At 43.0% G+C, this 15,733-nt stretch overlaps 1 protein-coding gene across 4 annotated transcripts in view; it reads right to left on the bottom strand.

Annotated features, from left to right (window-relative positions):
- Positions 1-15,733, bottom strand: part of WASHC5 (WASH complex subunit 5) — a 106,742-nt gene that overhangs the window by 18,456 nt on the left and 72,553 nt on the right. For all 4 annotated transcript variants that reach the window (XM_060201575.1, XM_016195015.2, XM_060201593.1 and 1 more), the window contains exons 19-24: positions 10,469-10,648; positions 8,186-8,310; positions 6,763-6,925; positions 6,160-6,262; positions 5,997-6,076; positions 2,591-2,694 (exon numbers count right to left, since the gene is read on the bottom strand). In XM_060201575.1, coding sequence (XP_060057558.1) covers positions 2,591-2,694; positions 5,997-6,076; positions 6,160-6,262; positions 6,763-6,925; positions 8,186-8,310; positions 10,469-10,648 — 755 coding nt within the window. The remainder of the gene's footprint in view (positions 1-2,590; positions 2,695-5,996; positions 6,077-6,159; positions 6,263-6,762; positions 6,926-8,185; positions 8,311-10,468; positions 10,649-15,733) is intronic.

Below are 15,733 nucleotides of genomic sequence, written 5' to 3'. Positions count from 1 at the left end.
TACCAGCCTTGAAACAGAGAGCCTGAAATGAAGGTAAAAACTGACTTAGTGACCAGTACTCATGAGTTCCCAGCCTTGAAGCAGAGAGCCTGAAATGAAGGTAAAGGACTGACTTACTGACCAGTACTCATGAGTTACCAGCCTTGAAGCAGAGAGCCGGAAATGAAGGTAAAAACTGATTTACTGACCAGTGAACATGAATTACCAGCCTTGTTGTTTTCGAAGGGTTATGTTGTTTTCTCCGGGCTGGCTTCACAGGCAGGTAACAGACGACCAGGGACTCATAGTTGAGCTGTAGGCAGTATCTCTTTATTCATGCAGGACGCAGCACAATCTAAGCCGAGCTAAGCTAAACTCAAGGTAAAGTACAGTACTCTAACTCACAATGCTGTCTTTATATATACTTCCCAAGTAGGGTGGAAACAGGATGTGACATAGAGAGGGTAAAGAGAAAAGTGACTGGCGAAAATCAGAGTGTGACAAGGAAGGGGGTGGAGCAGGTGAGAATCCTATCACTGAACCACAAATGCCCTGGAGGGAAGGTGGTACTTGCTAACAGTGGTTATGTAAATAGAATGAAGTGGTTATGTAAATAGAATAGTGTTAAGCAGGGGGGATTTAAACCAAATGAAACAGAAGGAGTCTCATGCATACCAACAAGCCTTGAAGCAGAGAGCCTGAAATGAAGGTAAAAACTGATTTACTGACCATTAATCATGAGTTACCAGCCTTGAAGCAGAGAGCCTGAAATGAAGGTAAAGGACTGACTTACTGACCAGTAAACATGAGTTATCAGCCTTGAAGCAGAGAGCCTGAAATGGAGGTAAATACTGACTTCCTGACCCAACCTTGAAGCAGAGAGCCTGAAATGAAGGTTAAAAACTGACTTACTGGGAGTCGGGTGGTGGCGCAGTGGGTTAAGCGCATGTGGCGCAAAGCGCAAGGACCGACGTAAGGATCCCGGTTCGAGCCCCCGGCTCCCCACCTGCAGGGGAGTTGCTTCACAGGTGGTGAAGCAAGTCTGCAGGTGTCTATCTTTCTCTCCCCCTCTGTCTTCCCCTCCTCTCTCCATTTCTGTCTGTCCTATCCAACAACAATGACATCAATTACCACAACAATGTTAAACAACAAGGGCAACAAAAGGGAAAATAAATAAATATTTAAATAAACAACAACAAAAAACTGACTTACTGACCAGTAATCATAAGTTACGAGCCTTGAAGCAGAGCCTGAAATGAAGGTAAAAACTGACTTAGTGACCAGTAATCATGAGTTACCAGCCTTGAAGCAGAGAGCCTGAAATGAAGGTAAAAACTGACTTACTGACCAGTAATCATGAGTTACCAGCCTAGAAGCAGAGATCCTGAAATGAATGTAAAGGACTGACTTACTGACCAGTATTCATGAGTTACCAGGCTTGAAGCAGAGAGCCGGAAATGAAGGAAAAGGACTGACTTGCTGGCCAGTAATCATGAGTTACCAGCCTTGAAGCAGAGAGCCAGAAATGAAGGTAAAAACTGACTTACTGACCAGTACTCATGAGTTACCAGCCTTGAAGCAGAGAGCCTGAAATGAAGGTAAAAACTGACTTACTGACCAGTAAACATGAGTTACCAGCCTTGAAGCAGAGAGCCTGAAATGAAGGTAAAAACTGACTTAGTGACCAGTACTCATGAGTTACCAGCCTTTAAGCAGAGAGCCTGAAATGAAGGTAAAAACTGACTTACTGACCAGTAATCATGAGTTACCAGCCTTGAAGCAGAGAGCCTGAAATGAAGGTAAAGGACTGACTTGCTGACCAGTAATCATGAGTTACCAGCCTTGAAGCAGAGAGCCTGAAATGAAGGTAAAAACTGACTTACTGACCAGTACTCATGAGTTACCAGCCTTGAAGCAGAGAGCCGGAAATGAAGGGATTGTGGATCAGGTACAGGAGATGCTAGTTTTGCCACATAGTTTTAACCACCCTCTGAATATGCAGAGAGTCAGCTGTAAACATGGTAGGAATTGCTTTCCCAATTGGAGCAAGCACCTGGCAGAGCTTCTAGCATGTATAAGTTTAATAAACATCATCTGGAAATAGTGCCCATCTATTTAGTGAGAGTGTGCACAGAAAGCAGAGACAGGGAGTAAGGCGGTAGCGCAGCTGGTTAAGCGCACGTGGCACAAAGCACAAGGATCAGCATAAGGATCCCGGTTTGAGCCCCTGGCTCCCCACCTGCAAGGGAGTCACTTCACAAGCGGTGAAGCTGGTCTGCAGGTGTCTGTCTTTCTCTCCCCCTCTCTGTCTTGCCCTCCTCTATCCATTTCTCTCTGTCCAACAATGACAACATTAATAACAACAATAACTACAACAATAAAACAACAAGTACAACAAAAGGGAATAAATAAAAATTTTTAAAAATCATTAGAAAAAAATCAGAGACAGCAATCAGTGGACAACACTAAGTGGACAACTGATTTGAAAGAAAATCTGCCTACCCACAAGGAGGTCTGTGAGCTCAGGGAGCTTCTGATCAAAAAAGAACTGAAGGAGGAGCTGGGAATTGACCCAATGCTGAGCAGACTGGGCTCAGACGCTGGCACTTACTTATTGAGATTCTCCAGAGCAGCTGACAGATGTTTGGAGTCAAAGCGACAAGAGTAATTTAATTCATTGGCAATCTGTTGTCTTAGAATCTGAATCTGCCCAACCTGTGGACAAGAAAGATAAAGAATATCTTGAACACCACCTCGGCATGTTTCACTTCAGACTGTGTCTAGAGACGTCAGGTCTGGAATGTCAACCCTCCAGTTTCATTACTCTGCCACCAGGTTCCAGATGCTACCATGATGCCAATCTGACTTCCCTGGGCAGACGACTCCACCTATGTGTCCTGGAGGCCCCCCTTCCCCAGAGCCCTGCCCTACTAGGGAAAGAGAGAGACAGGCTGGGAATATGGATCAACTTGCCAACACCCATGTTCAGCGGGGAAGCAATTACAGAAGCCAGACCTTCCACCTTCTGCATCCCATAATGACCCTGGGTCCATGCTCCCAGAGGGATAAAGAATAGGAAATACAAAGTGAATGCCTTTGAAGTCATTGAATATATTTTACTTTTTATTATTTTATTAATTTAATTTTTTTTTTATCATCGCACTGCTTAGCTCTGGTTTATGGTGGTGCACGGGATTGACCTCGGACTTTGAAGCCTTAGGTATGAGAGTCTCTTTGCATAACCATTATGCTATCTACCCCTCCAAACCCCCCCTTTTTTTTCATTGGAAGGATTAACATTATAGTCAGCATCATATTATAGAAATAATAGTCAGCCCATATCTGTGACCTTGGGAGAACCACTGCAGTTTCCAGTGGAGGGGATGAGGACACAGAACTCTGGTGGTGGGAGTGGTGTGGAGTTATATACACCCTTGTTATCTTATGGTTCCATAAATCAATATTAAATCACTAAAAAATAATAATAATAACAAGTTAAATCAATGAGTGTTGAGAAAAACAACAACATATCCAAGGGTGGGTTAGATAGAATAATGGTTATGCAAAGAGACTCTTGTATCTTAGGCTCCAAGGTCTCAGATTCAATGCCCCACACCACCATAAGCCAGAGCTAAGCAGTGCTCTGGCTAAAAACTCAATTAATTAAATAAAATAATAAAAAGTAAAATATATTCAGTGACTTCAAAGGCATTACCCTTGACTAGAATTCTTAGTAGGCTATATGTCCCCCTCCAAAAAAAAAAAAAAAAAGCAGGGGTTGGGTGTTAGCTCAGCGGGTTAAGTGCACATGGCTTGAAGTGCAAGGACCGGCATAAGGATCCCAGTTCAAGCACCCAGCTCCCCACCTGCAGTGGAGTCACTTCAAAAGTGGTAAAGCAGGTCTGTAGGTGTCTGTCTTTCTCTCCCCCTCCTCTCTCAATCTATTTCTCTCTGTCCTATCCTACAACATCAATGGCAACAACAAGGACAAGGGCAACAAAATGGGAAAAAAGCCTCCAGCAGTGGGTTTGTAGTACAGGCACCGAGCCCTAGTAATAATCCTGGAGGCCAAAAAAAAGAAAAGAAAAGAAAGCTATTTGAAGTAAGAAATCTTTTTTTTTTTTTTTTGATAGGACAGAGAGAAATTGAGAGAGGAGGGGAAGACAGAGAGGGGGAGAGAAAGACAGACACCTGCAGACCTGAAGTGACGCCCCTGCAAATGGGGAGCTGGGGGCTCGAACAAACCTCGAGCCAGTCCTTGCACTTCTCACCCTGTGCACTTAATCCACCGTGGTACTGCCCAGCCCCTAGAAATCTTTTTCTTAGAATTAATTAATCAGTAGGGGGAGAAAGAACCAGAATATCATTCTGGCATATGTGATACTGGGGATAGAACTCAGGACCTCAGGCTCATAGGTCAAGTGCTCTATTGACTGTGTGACCTCCTTGGTTGCAAGAAACCATTTTTTTTTTTTTAAGGATACAAAAAGAGAGTAAAAGAAAACTCAGCGCCCAAGCTTCCTTCAGTGCGGGACCAGGCTCCACCTGGGCTGCACTCACGGCAAAGCAGTGTACTGTCCGCATGAACTGTTTCACTGGCCCACAGAAAATCTTTTTAAAAAAGATTTTATTTACTTATTAATGAGAAAGATAGGAGGAGAGAAAGAACCAGACACGTGCTGCCAGGGATTTAACTCATGACCTCATGCTTAAGAATCTAGTGCTTTATCCACTGTACCACCTCCCTGACATTTTTTTTCCTAGAAAAATCCTTTTTAAAGTTTTATTTTAAATTTCACATGAGAGAGAAAGAGACAGGAGAGACAGAAGCCAGGTTACCACTTCAGCAACTCTACCAACTGAATACTATTTATACAGACAGAATAAATCTTTTATTTAAGAAAAGTATCAGTATTTAAACTGATTAAAATGAAGTAAGACTTAAAGTTCTCTTTCTCGTTTTGAAGTTCCTTTTAAGTGGTCAGCAGCCACAGGCAGCTCATGGCCATCCTCACTACTGCACAGTGCACAGCACGCTGGTCCAGTGTGACCCCAGGACCACATGAGGATGCTAGGGCTTCAGAGAAACCCTGTTGCTGGTATGTCCTCCTCTCCTCCCCACAACCCCCTCTGCTTCTCTATGTCTAAAATCACTAGGGAGTCGGGCGGTAGTGCAGCGGGTTAAGCATAGGTGGCGTGAAGTGCAAGGACTGGGGAAAGGGTCCCGGTTTGAACTCCCGGCTCTCCACCTGTAGGGGAGTCGCTTTATAGGCAGTGAAGCAGGTCAGCAGGTGTCTTTCTCTTCCCCACTCTGTTTTTCCCTTCTCTCTTCATTTCTCTTGGTTCTAACAACGGCGACATTAATAACAACAACAATAATAACTATAACAATAAAACAAAAAGGGCAACAAAAGGGAAAATAAATAAATATAAAAAAATTTAAAAAAAAGGTGGCACTAGGCCATGGCTCTGAAAGAAAAAAAACCAAAAGACAAGTTCACCTTCGGGTGCATTAAATTCAGTAAGTAAAGATCACTGACTTAGACACAATGTTGGCAGCAAACACACTGAGAGTTAGTTACCAGCAAGTCCAACTTACAGGGCTCTATAATTAAATAAGCCAGTTATGAAAGGACAGAGTATTACTGAAGTAGGAAAATTTTTACTACCTATGTGAAAGCTACTCTTGTCAAAAGCCATTTGAAAACACATAATTTTCTTCAAGCTAATAAGAAGCAGTTAAGAGCAGACACAGAAAAGAAGATAAAAAGCAAGTGAATCAACAAGGACAACAGAATGGGCAAAATGGCCTCCAGGAGCAGTGATTCACAGTGCAGGCACCGAGCCCCAGCGAGCCCCAGCCATAACCCTGGAGGCAAAACAACAACAACAACAAAACCAAGTGGATTTAGGTACAATGATAAATTTAAGTGTTCCTCTGGACAAATTTTAGGAAAATAATAAATACATAAATAAGTAGTAAAGTATTAATTATTACCCTCTCTCCCACTACATACCTTCATTATAGCCTCGAGGTAAGATGTCCAAATCTTCTGTGTTTTGGCAATTGCAGAAAAATAAATTTTATTCGAATTTGCTGAAAGGTTAAAATGTTTCTATTTAGTAAGTTTGTAAAGACAGCAGAGTTGTCTCCACTCAGGCTAGTACCAGAGCACTTACCCACAATACTTTTTAGGGGGCTGACAGCATTCATGAGGGTTTTTAAAGTATCTTGAACAGTCCTGTCTCTCAGGATGACTTTCTGAAACATACTGAGGAAATTCTAAAACAAGGAGGTATGGTCAAAAAACTCAAACAACTGAAAGATGAGTTGATATCCCAATTAGATCAAATGAACACATAGCAGCCTAAACTACAAGAAATACCAACTTCCAGGTCCTGCTAGAAACACCCTACTGAACTGGGGAGACAGCACACTGGGTCTGCAGAAGACTTTTATGCCTGAGGCTCTGTGGTCCCAGGTTCTATCCCCAGCACCATCATAAGCCAGAGCTGAGCTGGGCGCTGGCCTTTCATTCTGTATCTCTCATTAAAATAAAATAAATAATATGTAAAAGATCAATCAATCAATCAATAAAATTATATATATATGAAGAAACACCCCTACTAGGATGAATTTCTGGTTTCAGAGTCTTCTTTTCCAAAAATAAAGTTCATAAAAAGTCTATCCATGATAGTAGTATGTTGATCAATTGTTATCTAACAAAAATCAGGAACTCAGAGGCTACTTCTCCCAGGGTGGCAGAAACTTAAACAGCTCACCTGTAACTCTTTGACAATCATAAAACACAGAAGTCTGTCTAACCCGTTCAGACCAAAAGTCCCCAAAGTGGTTTGGATTTCTGAAAAGAGGCGGCTGCTGGTCACTTCCTGATGAGTTTTCAAATCATACCAAGTGTTCAGCTGGTCAATGTGACATGTCATTCTAAAATGAAAACAAAAAAACTCAGAACCCCAGAGGAGACCAGGTCTGGTCATCCATCAGATGACTGCTTTGAATCTCAGAAGTATGACTGGTGGTGGCAGTGGACAACATTCCCTGAGCACTTCTGTGCCACTGCTCCCTGGGCAGCTCCACAGTCCTTCAGTCCATGAGCATGGACCCAGGGTAGACACAAGAAAGAAGCATGAACCTGCACTTCCCTTGGTGGGCTCAGCTATCCTTACTGAGAAATACAGCATATCTTCTTGTCCCCAGAGCTGACCAGTACTCTGGGAAAGATGAAAAAATGAAGGAAGGAAAGCGGAGGGTAGATAGCATAATGGTTATGCAAACATACTCTCATGCCTGAGGCTCCAAAGTCCCAGGTTCAAGCCCCTGCACTACCATAAGCCAGAGATGAACAGTGCTCTGGTTAAAAAAAAAAAAAAAAAGAATTGCAGCACACTTCTTTTGTGTTCCAGGAGGTGGTGCAGTGGATAAAGCACTGGATTCTCAACAATGAGGTCCCGAGTTCAGTCCCCAGCAGCACATGTACCAGAGTGATGTTTGGTTCTTTTTCTCTCTGCCTATTTTTCTCATGAATAAATAAATAAATTCTAAAAAAAAAAAAAAAGCAAGGAAGGAAGGGAGGGAGGGACTTAGCATATGAGTTGACAAATGTCAAACACAGTGACTACAGTGGGTGAGGGGCCACAGTTCCAGGCACACAATTCGCAGTTGGATAGTTACCACCATGTGGCAGAGTCCACAGGTGAAGTGAGCAGAACCGCTAGTTGGAAGGCGAGAGGAACACAGAATAAAAGGCAGTCAAATGAACTTTAGGCTTATTCTAGGCTGTTTCTTTGGATTGGAATCTTTTCCCTCAGTGAGGAAAATGTGCAGTTTCAGGGTGGAAGGGACAATATAATGCTTATGGAAAAAGACTGTCATGCCTGAGCCTCCGGTCTCAGGTTCAATCTCCTGCCCCATGAAAAGCCAGAGCTGAGCAGGGATTAGGTCAAAACAAAATGAAACAAAATATACACACATACATATTCTCTCTCTCTCTCTCTCTCTCACACACACACACACACACACTCACACACACAAACACTCGGACACACATACTCATACACACTGACACACACACACACACACACAGAGAGAGTTTCAGAAGGAGTTTGAATATATGCTTAGAAATATATGTTAGAAGGCGTTACTGTCCATGGTGCCATTGGCCCAGTAAAACTCTGGTAAACCTACTTTGGGTCAGTGATCCGCAAAATTTCTCTGCAGAGTCGGCCAATAAATGTTACAGACTCATCCACAGGAGTGAACTTTGGTATTGGAATATGTGTGGACTGGTACATACTTTGCCAGTCTTGAATCTAGAAAACAAAGGCATAAACATTTAGTTTTAGAGAAGATACTTAGCTGTCCTTTTCCTTACAAAGATGGCTCTCGCTCTCTGTCCCCTCCTTTCTTTCTAAATAATAATAATAATAATAATAATAATAATAATAATAATAATAAACATACTGCATGAGGAGTGATAATAAATGGTTCTTGCTTTAAAAAAGGAAATGTAAGGTTTCATGAGAAGTCTCCCAGAAATGCCGTATGTAACACTTACTGAAAAGAAGAGCAAAGGAAAAAAAAAAAAAGCTTTTGTTTTATGAATAAGTTATTTCTAAAATTTAAAAAAAAATTATTTATTCCCTTTACTGCTGTAGTTCTTATTGTCGCTGTTATTGGATAGGACAAAGAGAAATGGAGAGAGGAGGGGAAGACAGAGGGGGAGAGAAACACCTGCAGACCTGCTTCACTGCTTATGAAGCAACTCCCCTGCAGGTGGGGAGCCAGGGGCTTGAACAGGGATCCTTAAGCTGGTCCTTGGCTTTGTGCTGCGTACGCTTAACCCACTGTGCTACCACCCAACTCATAAATAAGTGATTTTAAAATCCTAAATATCACAACACAGGAGGACGCTTTATTTTTTAAAAATGCTGCCTTAATCAGTCATCAACTTAAAAACTGAAGAGAGTGTTTTTCATCAAGCACTGGCTAAAATCAAATGCCTTAGCCCTGGCACTCAAGAGCTGAGTCTCCAGACCACCATAAACCCAAGCTGAACAGTGCTTGGAGCTCCAAAAGAGACCCACATGGCCACACCTACAGAAAGATGAGCTACACTGGTAGTCATTCTGGAAGTGCAAATCAAAACTGCAGTGAGGTCCCACTGCACATCCACTGTGATGTCTACCTATTTATTTTTGTGGTGCTGGGGATCAAGCACAAAGCTTCTCATGTGTGCAGCATGTACTCTCATCACAGAGCTGCATCCTTGACTGCTATCCTTTTTTTTTTTTTTTTTAAAGGAAAAGCAACTTGTTTTAAGGAGGATATATATAAAAATAAAACTCTCAGACACTGATGGTGGGGATGTAAAATGCTATAGCTTCTGTTGAAAAAGTGGTTCATTAGAAAGTTAAACAAGGAATTACTGTATAAACCAGCAATTTTGCTCTTAGGCATATACTCTAATTAAACCCAACTGAAATACTAAGTCTTCTGAATTCTCCATCATTTGGATTATAACCATGGCAAGAAATAGTTTTAGGGTGGAGGTAGATAGCATAATAGTTACGCAAAGAGACTCTCATACCTGAGCTTCCAGAGTCCCAGGTTCAAGCCCCCACACTACTATAAGCCAGAGCTAAGCAGTGTGATGACTAAAAAAACAAAGAAAGAAAGAAAGAAATAGAAATAGCTTTATTTTTATTATTATTTTTAACCAGAGCACTGCTGAGGTCTGGCTTATGGTGGTACTGGGGATTGAACCAGGGACTTTCGGTGCCTCAGGTATGAGAGTCTTTCTGCATAACCATTATGCTATTTCCCCAGCCTGAAATAGTTTTATTCTTACATCTATTTTTTTTTTAAAGATTTTTATTTATTTATGAGAAAGATAGGAGGAGAGAGAGAGAGAAAGAACCAGACATCACTCTGGTACATGTGCTGCTGGGGATTGAACTCAAGACCTCATGCTTTAGAGTCCAAAGTTTTATCCATTGTGACACCTTCTGGACCACCTGAGAGCTATTTTTAAAGAAATTTTGAAAATATATTTAAAAATATTATTAATTTATTTATTGATAGAGAGAAACTGAGAAAGGGGAGATAGAGAAGAAGAGAGAGACACTTTACTGGTTGTGAAGCTCCCCACTGCAATTGGGGAACAAGGGCTGAACCTCGTCCCTGGGCATGTTGGGACATGTGCTTAACCAGGTGTGCCACTGCCTGGCCCTCTTACAGCCAATTGATTACATCTTCATTCTCCCCAGCATAGTGATTTTTGGAGGCTAGGTATGTTATCAAGTTTTCTGCAATCTTCATGGAACTTCAAAGATGATAAAGACTATCTTGTACTTCCTGATATTTGAATAGCTTTTTAAATAAACCTTACTGCTGGCATTTCTGAGATTGAGAACATGGATCTCAAATGTCATATGACAAGTATAGTCAAGAATTAAATAATTTAGATACCTTTGTTCTTAAGAAGTTATTACACTCTTGTTCTACATTATAATTTATGATGCGGGATACTTCTTCCTGCCAGATCTTCAGGCCATAGATGTTGACATAGTCCTGTATGTATTCAAAAGAACGATGGAATCCATCCATAGTAGCTCCCAATTCTTTCAGTTTGGCCATCAGTTCACTGGGCTATGTATGTAACAGAAGGGAGAGTAAGTGGAACAGAATGTCATCCAAGAATATCTGTATTAGATACTGCATGAACTTCAATGGAGAGATTTCAGCGATAGCTTAGGATACTTTTTGAAACACTAATTCATTTCAGACATTCAGAAAAGAATGAATCTTATTTATTTGGGAAGGACGCCTCCTCATTCAAATGAATTTAAAAATGATTTCTTTCATGTCATTTAAAAATATTTTTATTTATTTATTTACTTTGGATAGAGACAAAGAGGAATTGAGAGGGAATGGAGACAGACACCTGCATCACTGTTTTACCACTTGTGAAGCCTCTCCCACTTCAGGTGGGGACCAGGGGATTGAGCCCAGGTCCTTGTGTACTGTAATGTGTGTGCTCAACAAGTGTATCATCACCTGGCCCTTCTTTTATGGCATTTTCTGGACACAGCTAATATTTAAAGAAGAGATTATTTACTGATTATTACTTATGTACAAGATCATTACTTACCTTGCATATTATCTGGTTCTCTACTGGATCATCACTGAAAAGTGATGCTGGGGATTAAACACAGGACCTTATGTTTGTAAATCCTGAACTCTAGCTGCCAGGAGCCATTTCTCTGCTTGATAGAAGATAAGCTTTGAAACAATGGAAGCCCTCAAGACAAGTTTCCAATTTCCCCCTGGGCAGGCCATTTCCCCTCAGGTAGACCATTCATCAGAAATCAAGTGACACAACACATAGTTGTGGTAACAAACATGGTTTCGGCCATTGTATGTTGCAAGGAACATTCCACTTTGAAGACTGCTCCCCCTCCTCCTCCTCCTCCAGCACTTCCCCCTCCTTTCCCCAAAGCCTTATAATGCCTGTGAACACAATAAAATTTTGCAGCTTGATCAGAATCCTGTCTTGCTGTCATTCTTTCACGTCTCTTGTCCCTGTCATTCCAGGTTCCAAGGTTCCTAGCCCCTATTCACTGTTCTGCTGGTCGGGGCATCTGATGCCCAACGTGGGGCGAAGAAGCATTCTGGACCTAGGAACACCGCTGATCGAGAGGGTAGGCCTACCCGAATTCACCGAGTCACCACGGCTGAGGGGGTAACGCAAAGGCTCGCATAAATCGCCACGGAATTACCCGGCTGTGAGTCGCATCTGGAGGAGTGTCACAGTGGCGAGGTAAGCACTACCATGGGACATGAATTCAATAAACAAGACTTGTTCATTAAAGGACTCAAGGAGTCCCTCAAGACACAAGGAACTAGGGTTAAAAAGAAAGAATTAAAGAAGTTTTTAGGCTATATTGGAAATATTTGTCCCTGGTTCCCCCAGGAAGGCACTATAGATGAGAAGCGTTGGAGGAGAATTGGTGACTGTCTTAATGATTACTATCAGTCCTTTGGTCCTGAACGTGTACCTGTTTCTGCCTTTTCCTACTGGAATTTAATTAATGATATCTTAAAAATTTTTAATAATCACCCTGATATTAAAAACCTTATTACAGAGGGTGAAAAGGTCCTACAGCAACTTTCTCGTCCGCCGTCCAGGACAAAGACCCCATCCCCGTGCCCTTCTGTGGTTATTGATCTTGATCCCCCAGCACCCGATGAAAATAAAAGCCCTATCCCCCTCCCTACAGGTTCCACCTCACCCATTCAAGTTCCCCCTGTTGACCCTCCTATTGCTAATTCACAAGAGAATGAAACCCAGCATTCTTCCCCCCCCCCCCCCGCCTCTATCCGGTTTTACAAAACCCCCCCTCTCCTGCAGCACTTCCCGCGGAGGATGAGGCTTTGCTAGAAAAAGAGGCTGCCAAATACCACAATCCTGATTGGTGTCCTCCTCCCTTTAATCCCCCTCCCTACATTCATGCCCCTGCTCTCCAGCCTGACCCCCTCCTTGACAATCCTTCCGTCAGGTGGGCACGCTCAGGAGCCCTTACAGGAATTTCCACACTCCGCAAGGTCCTTGCTGACCGGAGACAGCAGCTTTAATTAATAAAAGAAATAGCTGCAGTTACAGAAGAACTTACATTTTTAACCTCACCAAAAAACCTAAGCCCAATCCCTAAAACTAAAACTAAACCATCCAAATCAAAACCAGTTTTGGCTTTCCCTGTTACTCAGAGTCAGGGTCAAACTGACCCTGCACATGAGGCTTCTATACAAATAGAAGACCCTGAAGACCCTCCAGATTCAGATGCTGGTAGTGATGATAATCTCCCACAACCTTCCGCCCCCTCTAAGACTGAAGATGACAAAGCCCAATCAAATTCAGACGATGATAATGATGATAATTGTTCTCAATACAAAAATCCAAATAATGATAATTGTTCTCAAAAATATAAAAGTCTAAATCTTAAATACTTAGAAAAATTAAAAGCGGCCGTTGCTAACTATGGTCCGACCACTCCCTTTTCTATAACCTTGTTAGAAGGATTTAGCGATAAATGGCTCACTCCCAATGACTGGAATTGGCTGACTCGTGCTGCTCTTAATGGAGGAGACTATGTCTCCTGGAGAATTGAATTCATAGAAAATTGTAGGGACATGGCCCAGCGCAATGAGAAAAAAGACTCCTCAAAAACTTGGACCCTTAAAAAACTTGTTGGTGAGAGCCCTTATAATTCCAATGAAATTCAAGCCCGTTTCCCACTCGGCTTGCTCACCCAGATACAGCAGGCTGGCCTAAAAGCATGGAAACGCCTTCCCCCTAAGGGATCGACCACCACTTCTTTGGCAAAAATTAGACGAGACCCAGAAGAGCCCTATAGTGATTTTATCAGCCGCTTAATTGAGGCAGCAGAAAGGCTTTTCGGAGGTGAGGAAACTGATAATCCTTTTGTTAAACATTTGGCTTTTGAAAATGCTAACCCCGCTTGTCAAGATGCCATCCGTCCTCACAGGCGTGGCACTCTTGCTGATTATATTAAACTTTGCTCCGGCATCGGCACTACACATGCTCTTGGGTTCGCCATTGGGGTCGCCCTCAGTAACAACAATTTTGCTGCAGGCGCCGGCCAACATAATAAGACTTGCTTTAACTGCAAAGCCTGGTCATTTTATGAGAGAATGCACAGCTGCCACCCAAGTCCAATTTCCTGTGTTAGAGCGCCCTCTTCCGGCAACAGTTTGTCCGCGCTGCCAAAAAGGCAAACACTGGGCCTCTGAATGCAAATCTAAAACTAACATCCAGGGCCAATTCTTAAACCCCTGACAGTCGGGAAACTTCCTGCGGGGCCGGCCCCCTGGCCCCCACACAAAGGACAAACCCTGGGGCTATCAGGTTTGTCCCTTGGGCTCCAGCCCAACCACTTCAGTCGCTTCCCCTCCCCAGCCAACTCCCAATGCCTCCGCAGATCGGTCTCTAGTCTCTGGAGAGCCACCGCTTGCAGTGCAGGACTGGACCTCTGTGCCACCTCCCGCACAGTATTAACCCACGATACAGGCCCACAGACCATAAATACTGGATTTTTTGGCCCTCTCCCTCCAAATTTGTTTGGCCTCATACTAGGAAGAGCTAGTTCCACCCTCTGAGTTCTACATGTGGTCCCTGGAATTGTTGACAGTAACTTCACTGGAGAAATTAAAGTTATTGCCTCCTCTCAAGGAGGCACACAGGTCATTCCACCCGGTGAGCATTTAGCACAGTTAATATTATTTCCTTACAACACCTTAATAATAATTTCCATAAACAGTCCTATCTCAGTGACCCCCCTGGGTCTTCAGACACATATTGGGTTCAACAGGTTTCTCTCGACCGCCCCTCCTTAAAATTATTTTTATTATTATTATTTTTTCTTTCTTTTTTTTTTTCCTCCTCCAGGGTTATTGCTGGGCTCGGTGCCTGCACCATGAATCCACCGCTCCTGGAGGCCATTTTTTTCCCCCTTTTGTTGCCCTTGTTGTAGCTTCATTGTGGTTATTATTATTGCCCTTGTTGATGCAATTCGTTGTTGGATAGGACAGAGAGAAATGGAGAGAGGAGGGGAAGACAGAGAAGGGGAGAGAAAGATAGACACCGGCAGACCTGCTTCACCGCCTGTAAAGCGACTCCCCTGCAGGTGGGGAGCCGGGGGCTCGAACCGGGATTCATACACCAGTCCCTGCGCTTTGCGCCACATGCGCTTAACCCACTGCGCCACCGCCCGACCCCCCCTTAAAATTATTTTTAAATGGCAAAACTTTTACTGGTATTACAGACACAGGGGCTGATACCACAGTTATTTCTGAAAAAGACTGGCCACACACTTGGCCCTTAACGGCCTCTCACACCCATTTAAAAGGCATAGGCCAGTCCACTGACCCCAAAGTCAGCTCCCAGGCTCTTACTTGGTCAGATAAAGAGGGCAATACTGGCTCTGTTACTCCATTTGTTATCCCTGGGCTGCCAGTTAATCTCTGGGGCCGTGATATTCTCTCTCAAAAGAATGTTATTATGTGCAGCCCCAATGAAAAAGTGACCTGGCAGATGCTAAATCAAGGTTTTCTCCCGGGAAGAGGACTAGGAAAAAACTCTCAAGGAATTAGAGACCCCCTTACAGTCATCCAAAGAACAGATCGGTCGGGGCTGGGTAACCCTCCCCCTCCGCCTTTTTCCTAATGGCCGTTGACATACCTGCACCCCAAGCAGAAAAAATTGCCTGGAAAACAAGTGTCTCCGTATGGGTTGATCAATGGCCTTTAACACAAGAAAAAGCCAAGGCAGCACTGACGCCAGTGCAGGAGCAGCTTGCTGCAGGTCAAATAGAGCCAACTACCTCCCCATGGAATACCCCAATTTTTGTCATAAAAAAGAAATCAGGAAAATGGCGATTGTTACAAGATTTAAGAGCTATTAACAAAGTAATGTTCCCTATGGGGGCCCTTCAACTGGGCCTACCCTCTCCTGTAGTGATTCCCTCTGGCTATTTTAAAATAGTTATTGATCTCAAAGATTGTTTCTTCACTAGTCCCTTACACCCTGATGACAGGCCCCATTTTGCCTTCAGCATATGTTGGTATGTATGAGACCCCTTCTGTTTCATTTGGTTTAAATCCCCCCTGCTTAACACTATTCTATTTACATAACCACTTCATTCTATTTACATAACC

The sequence above is a fragment of the Erinaceus europaeus genome, chromosome 1, assembly GCF_950295315.1.
Source record: "Erinaceus europaeus chromosome 1, mEriEur2.1, whole genome shotgun sequence".
NCBI classification, from domain to species: domain Eukaryota; kingdom Metazoa; phylum Chordata; class Mammalia; order Eulipotyphla; family Erinaceidae; genus Erinaceus; species Erinaceus europaeus.
The sequence above is the reverse complement of the archived record's forward strand: the minus strand, read 5'-3'. Positions and strand labels throughout refer to the sequence as shown.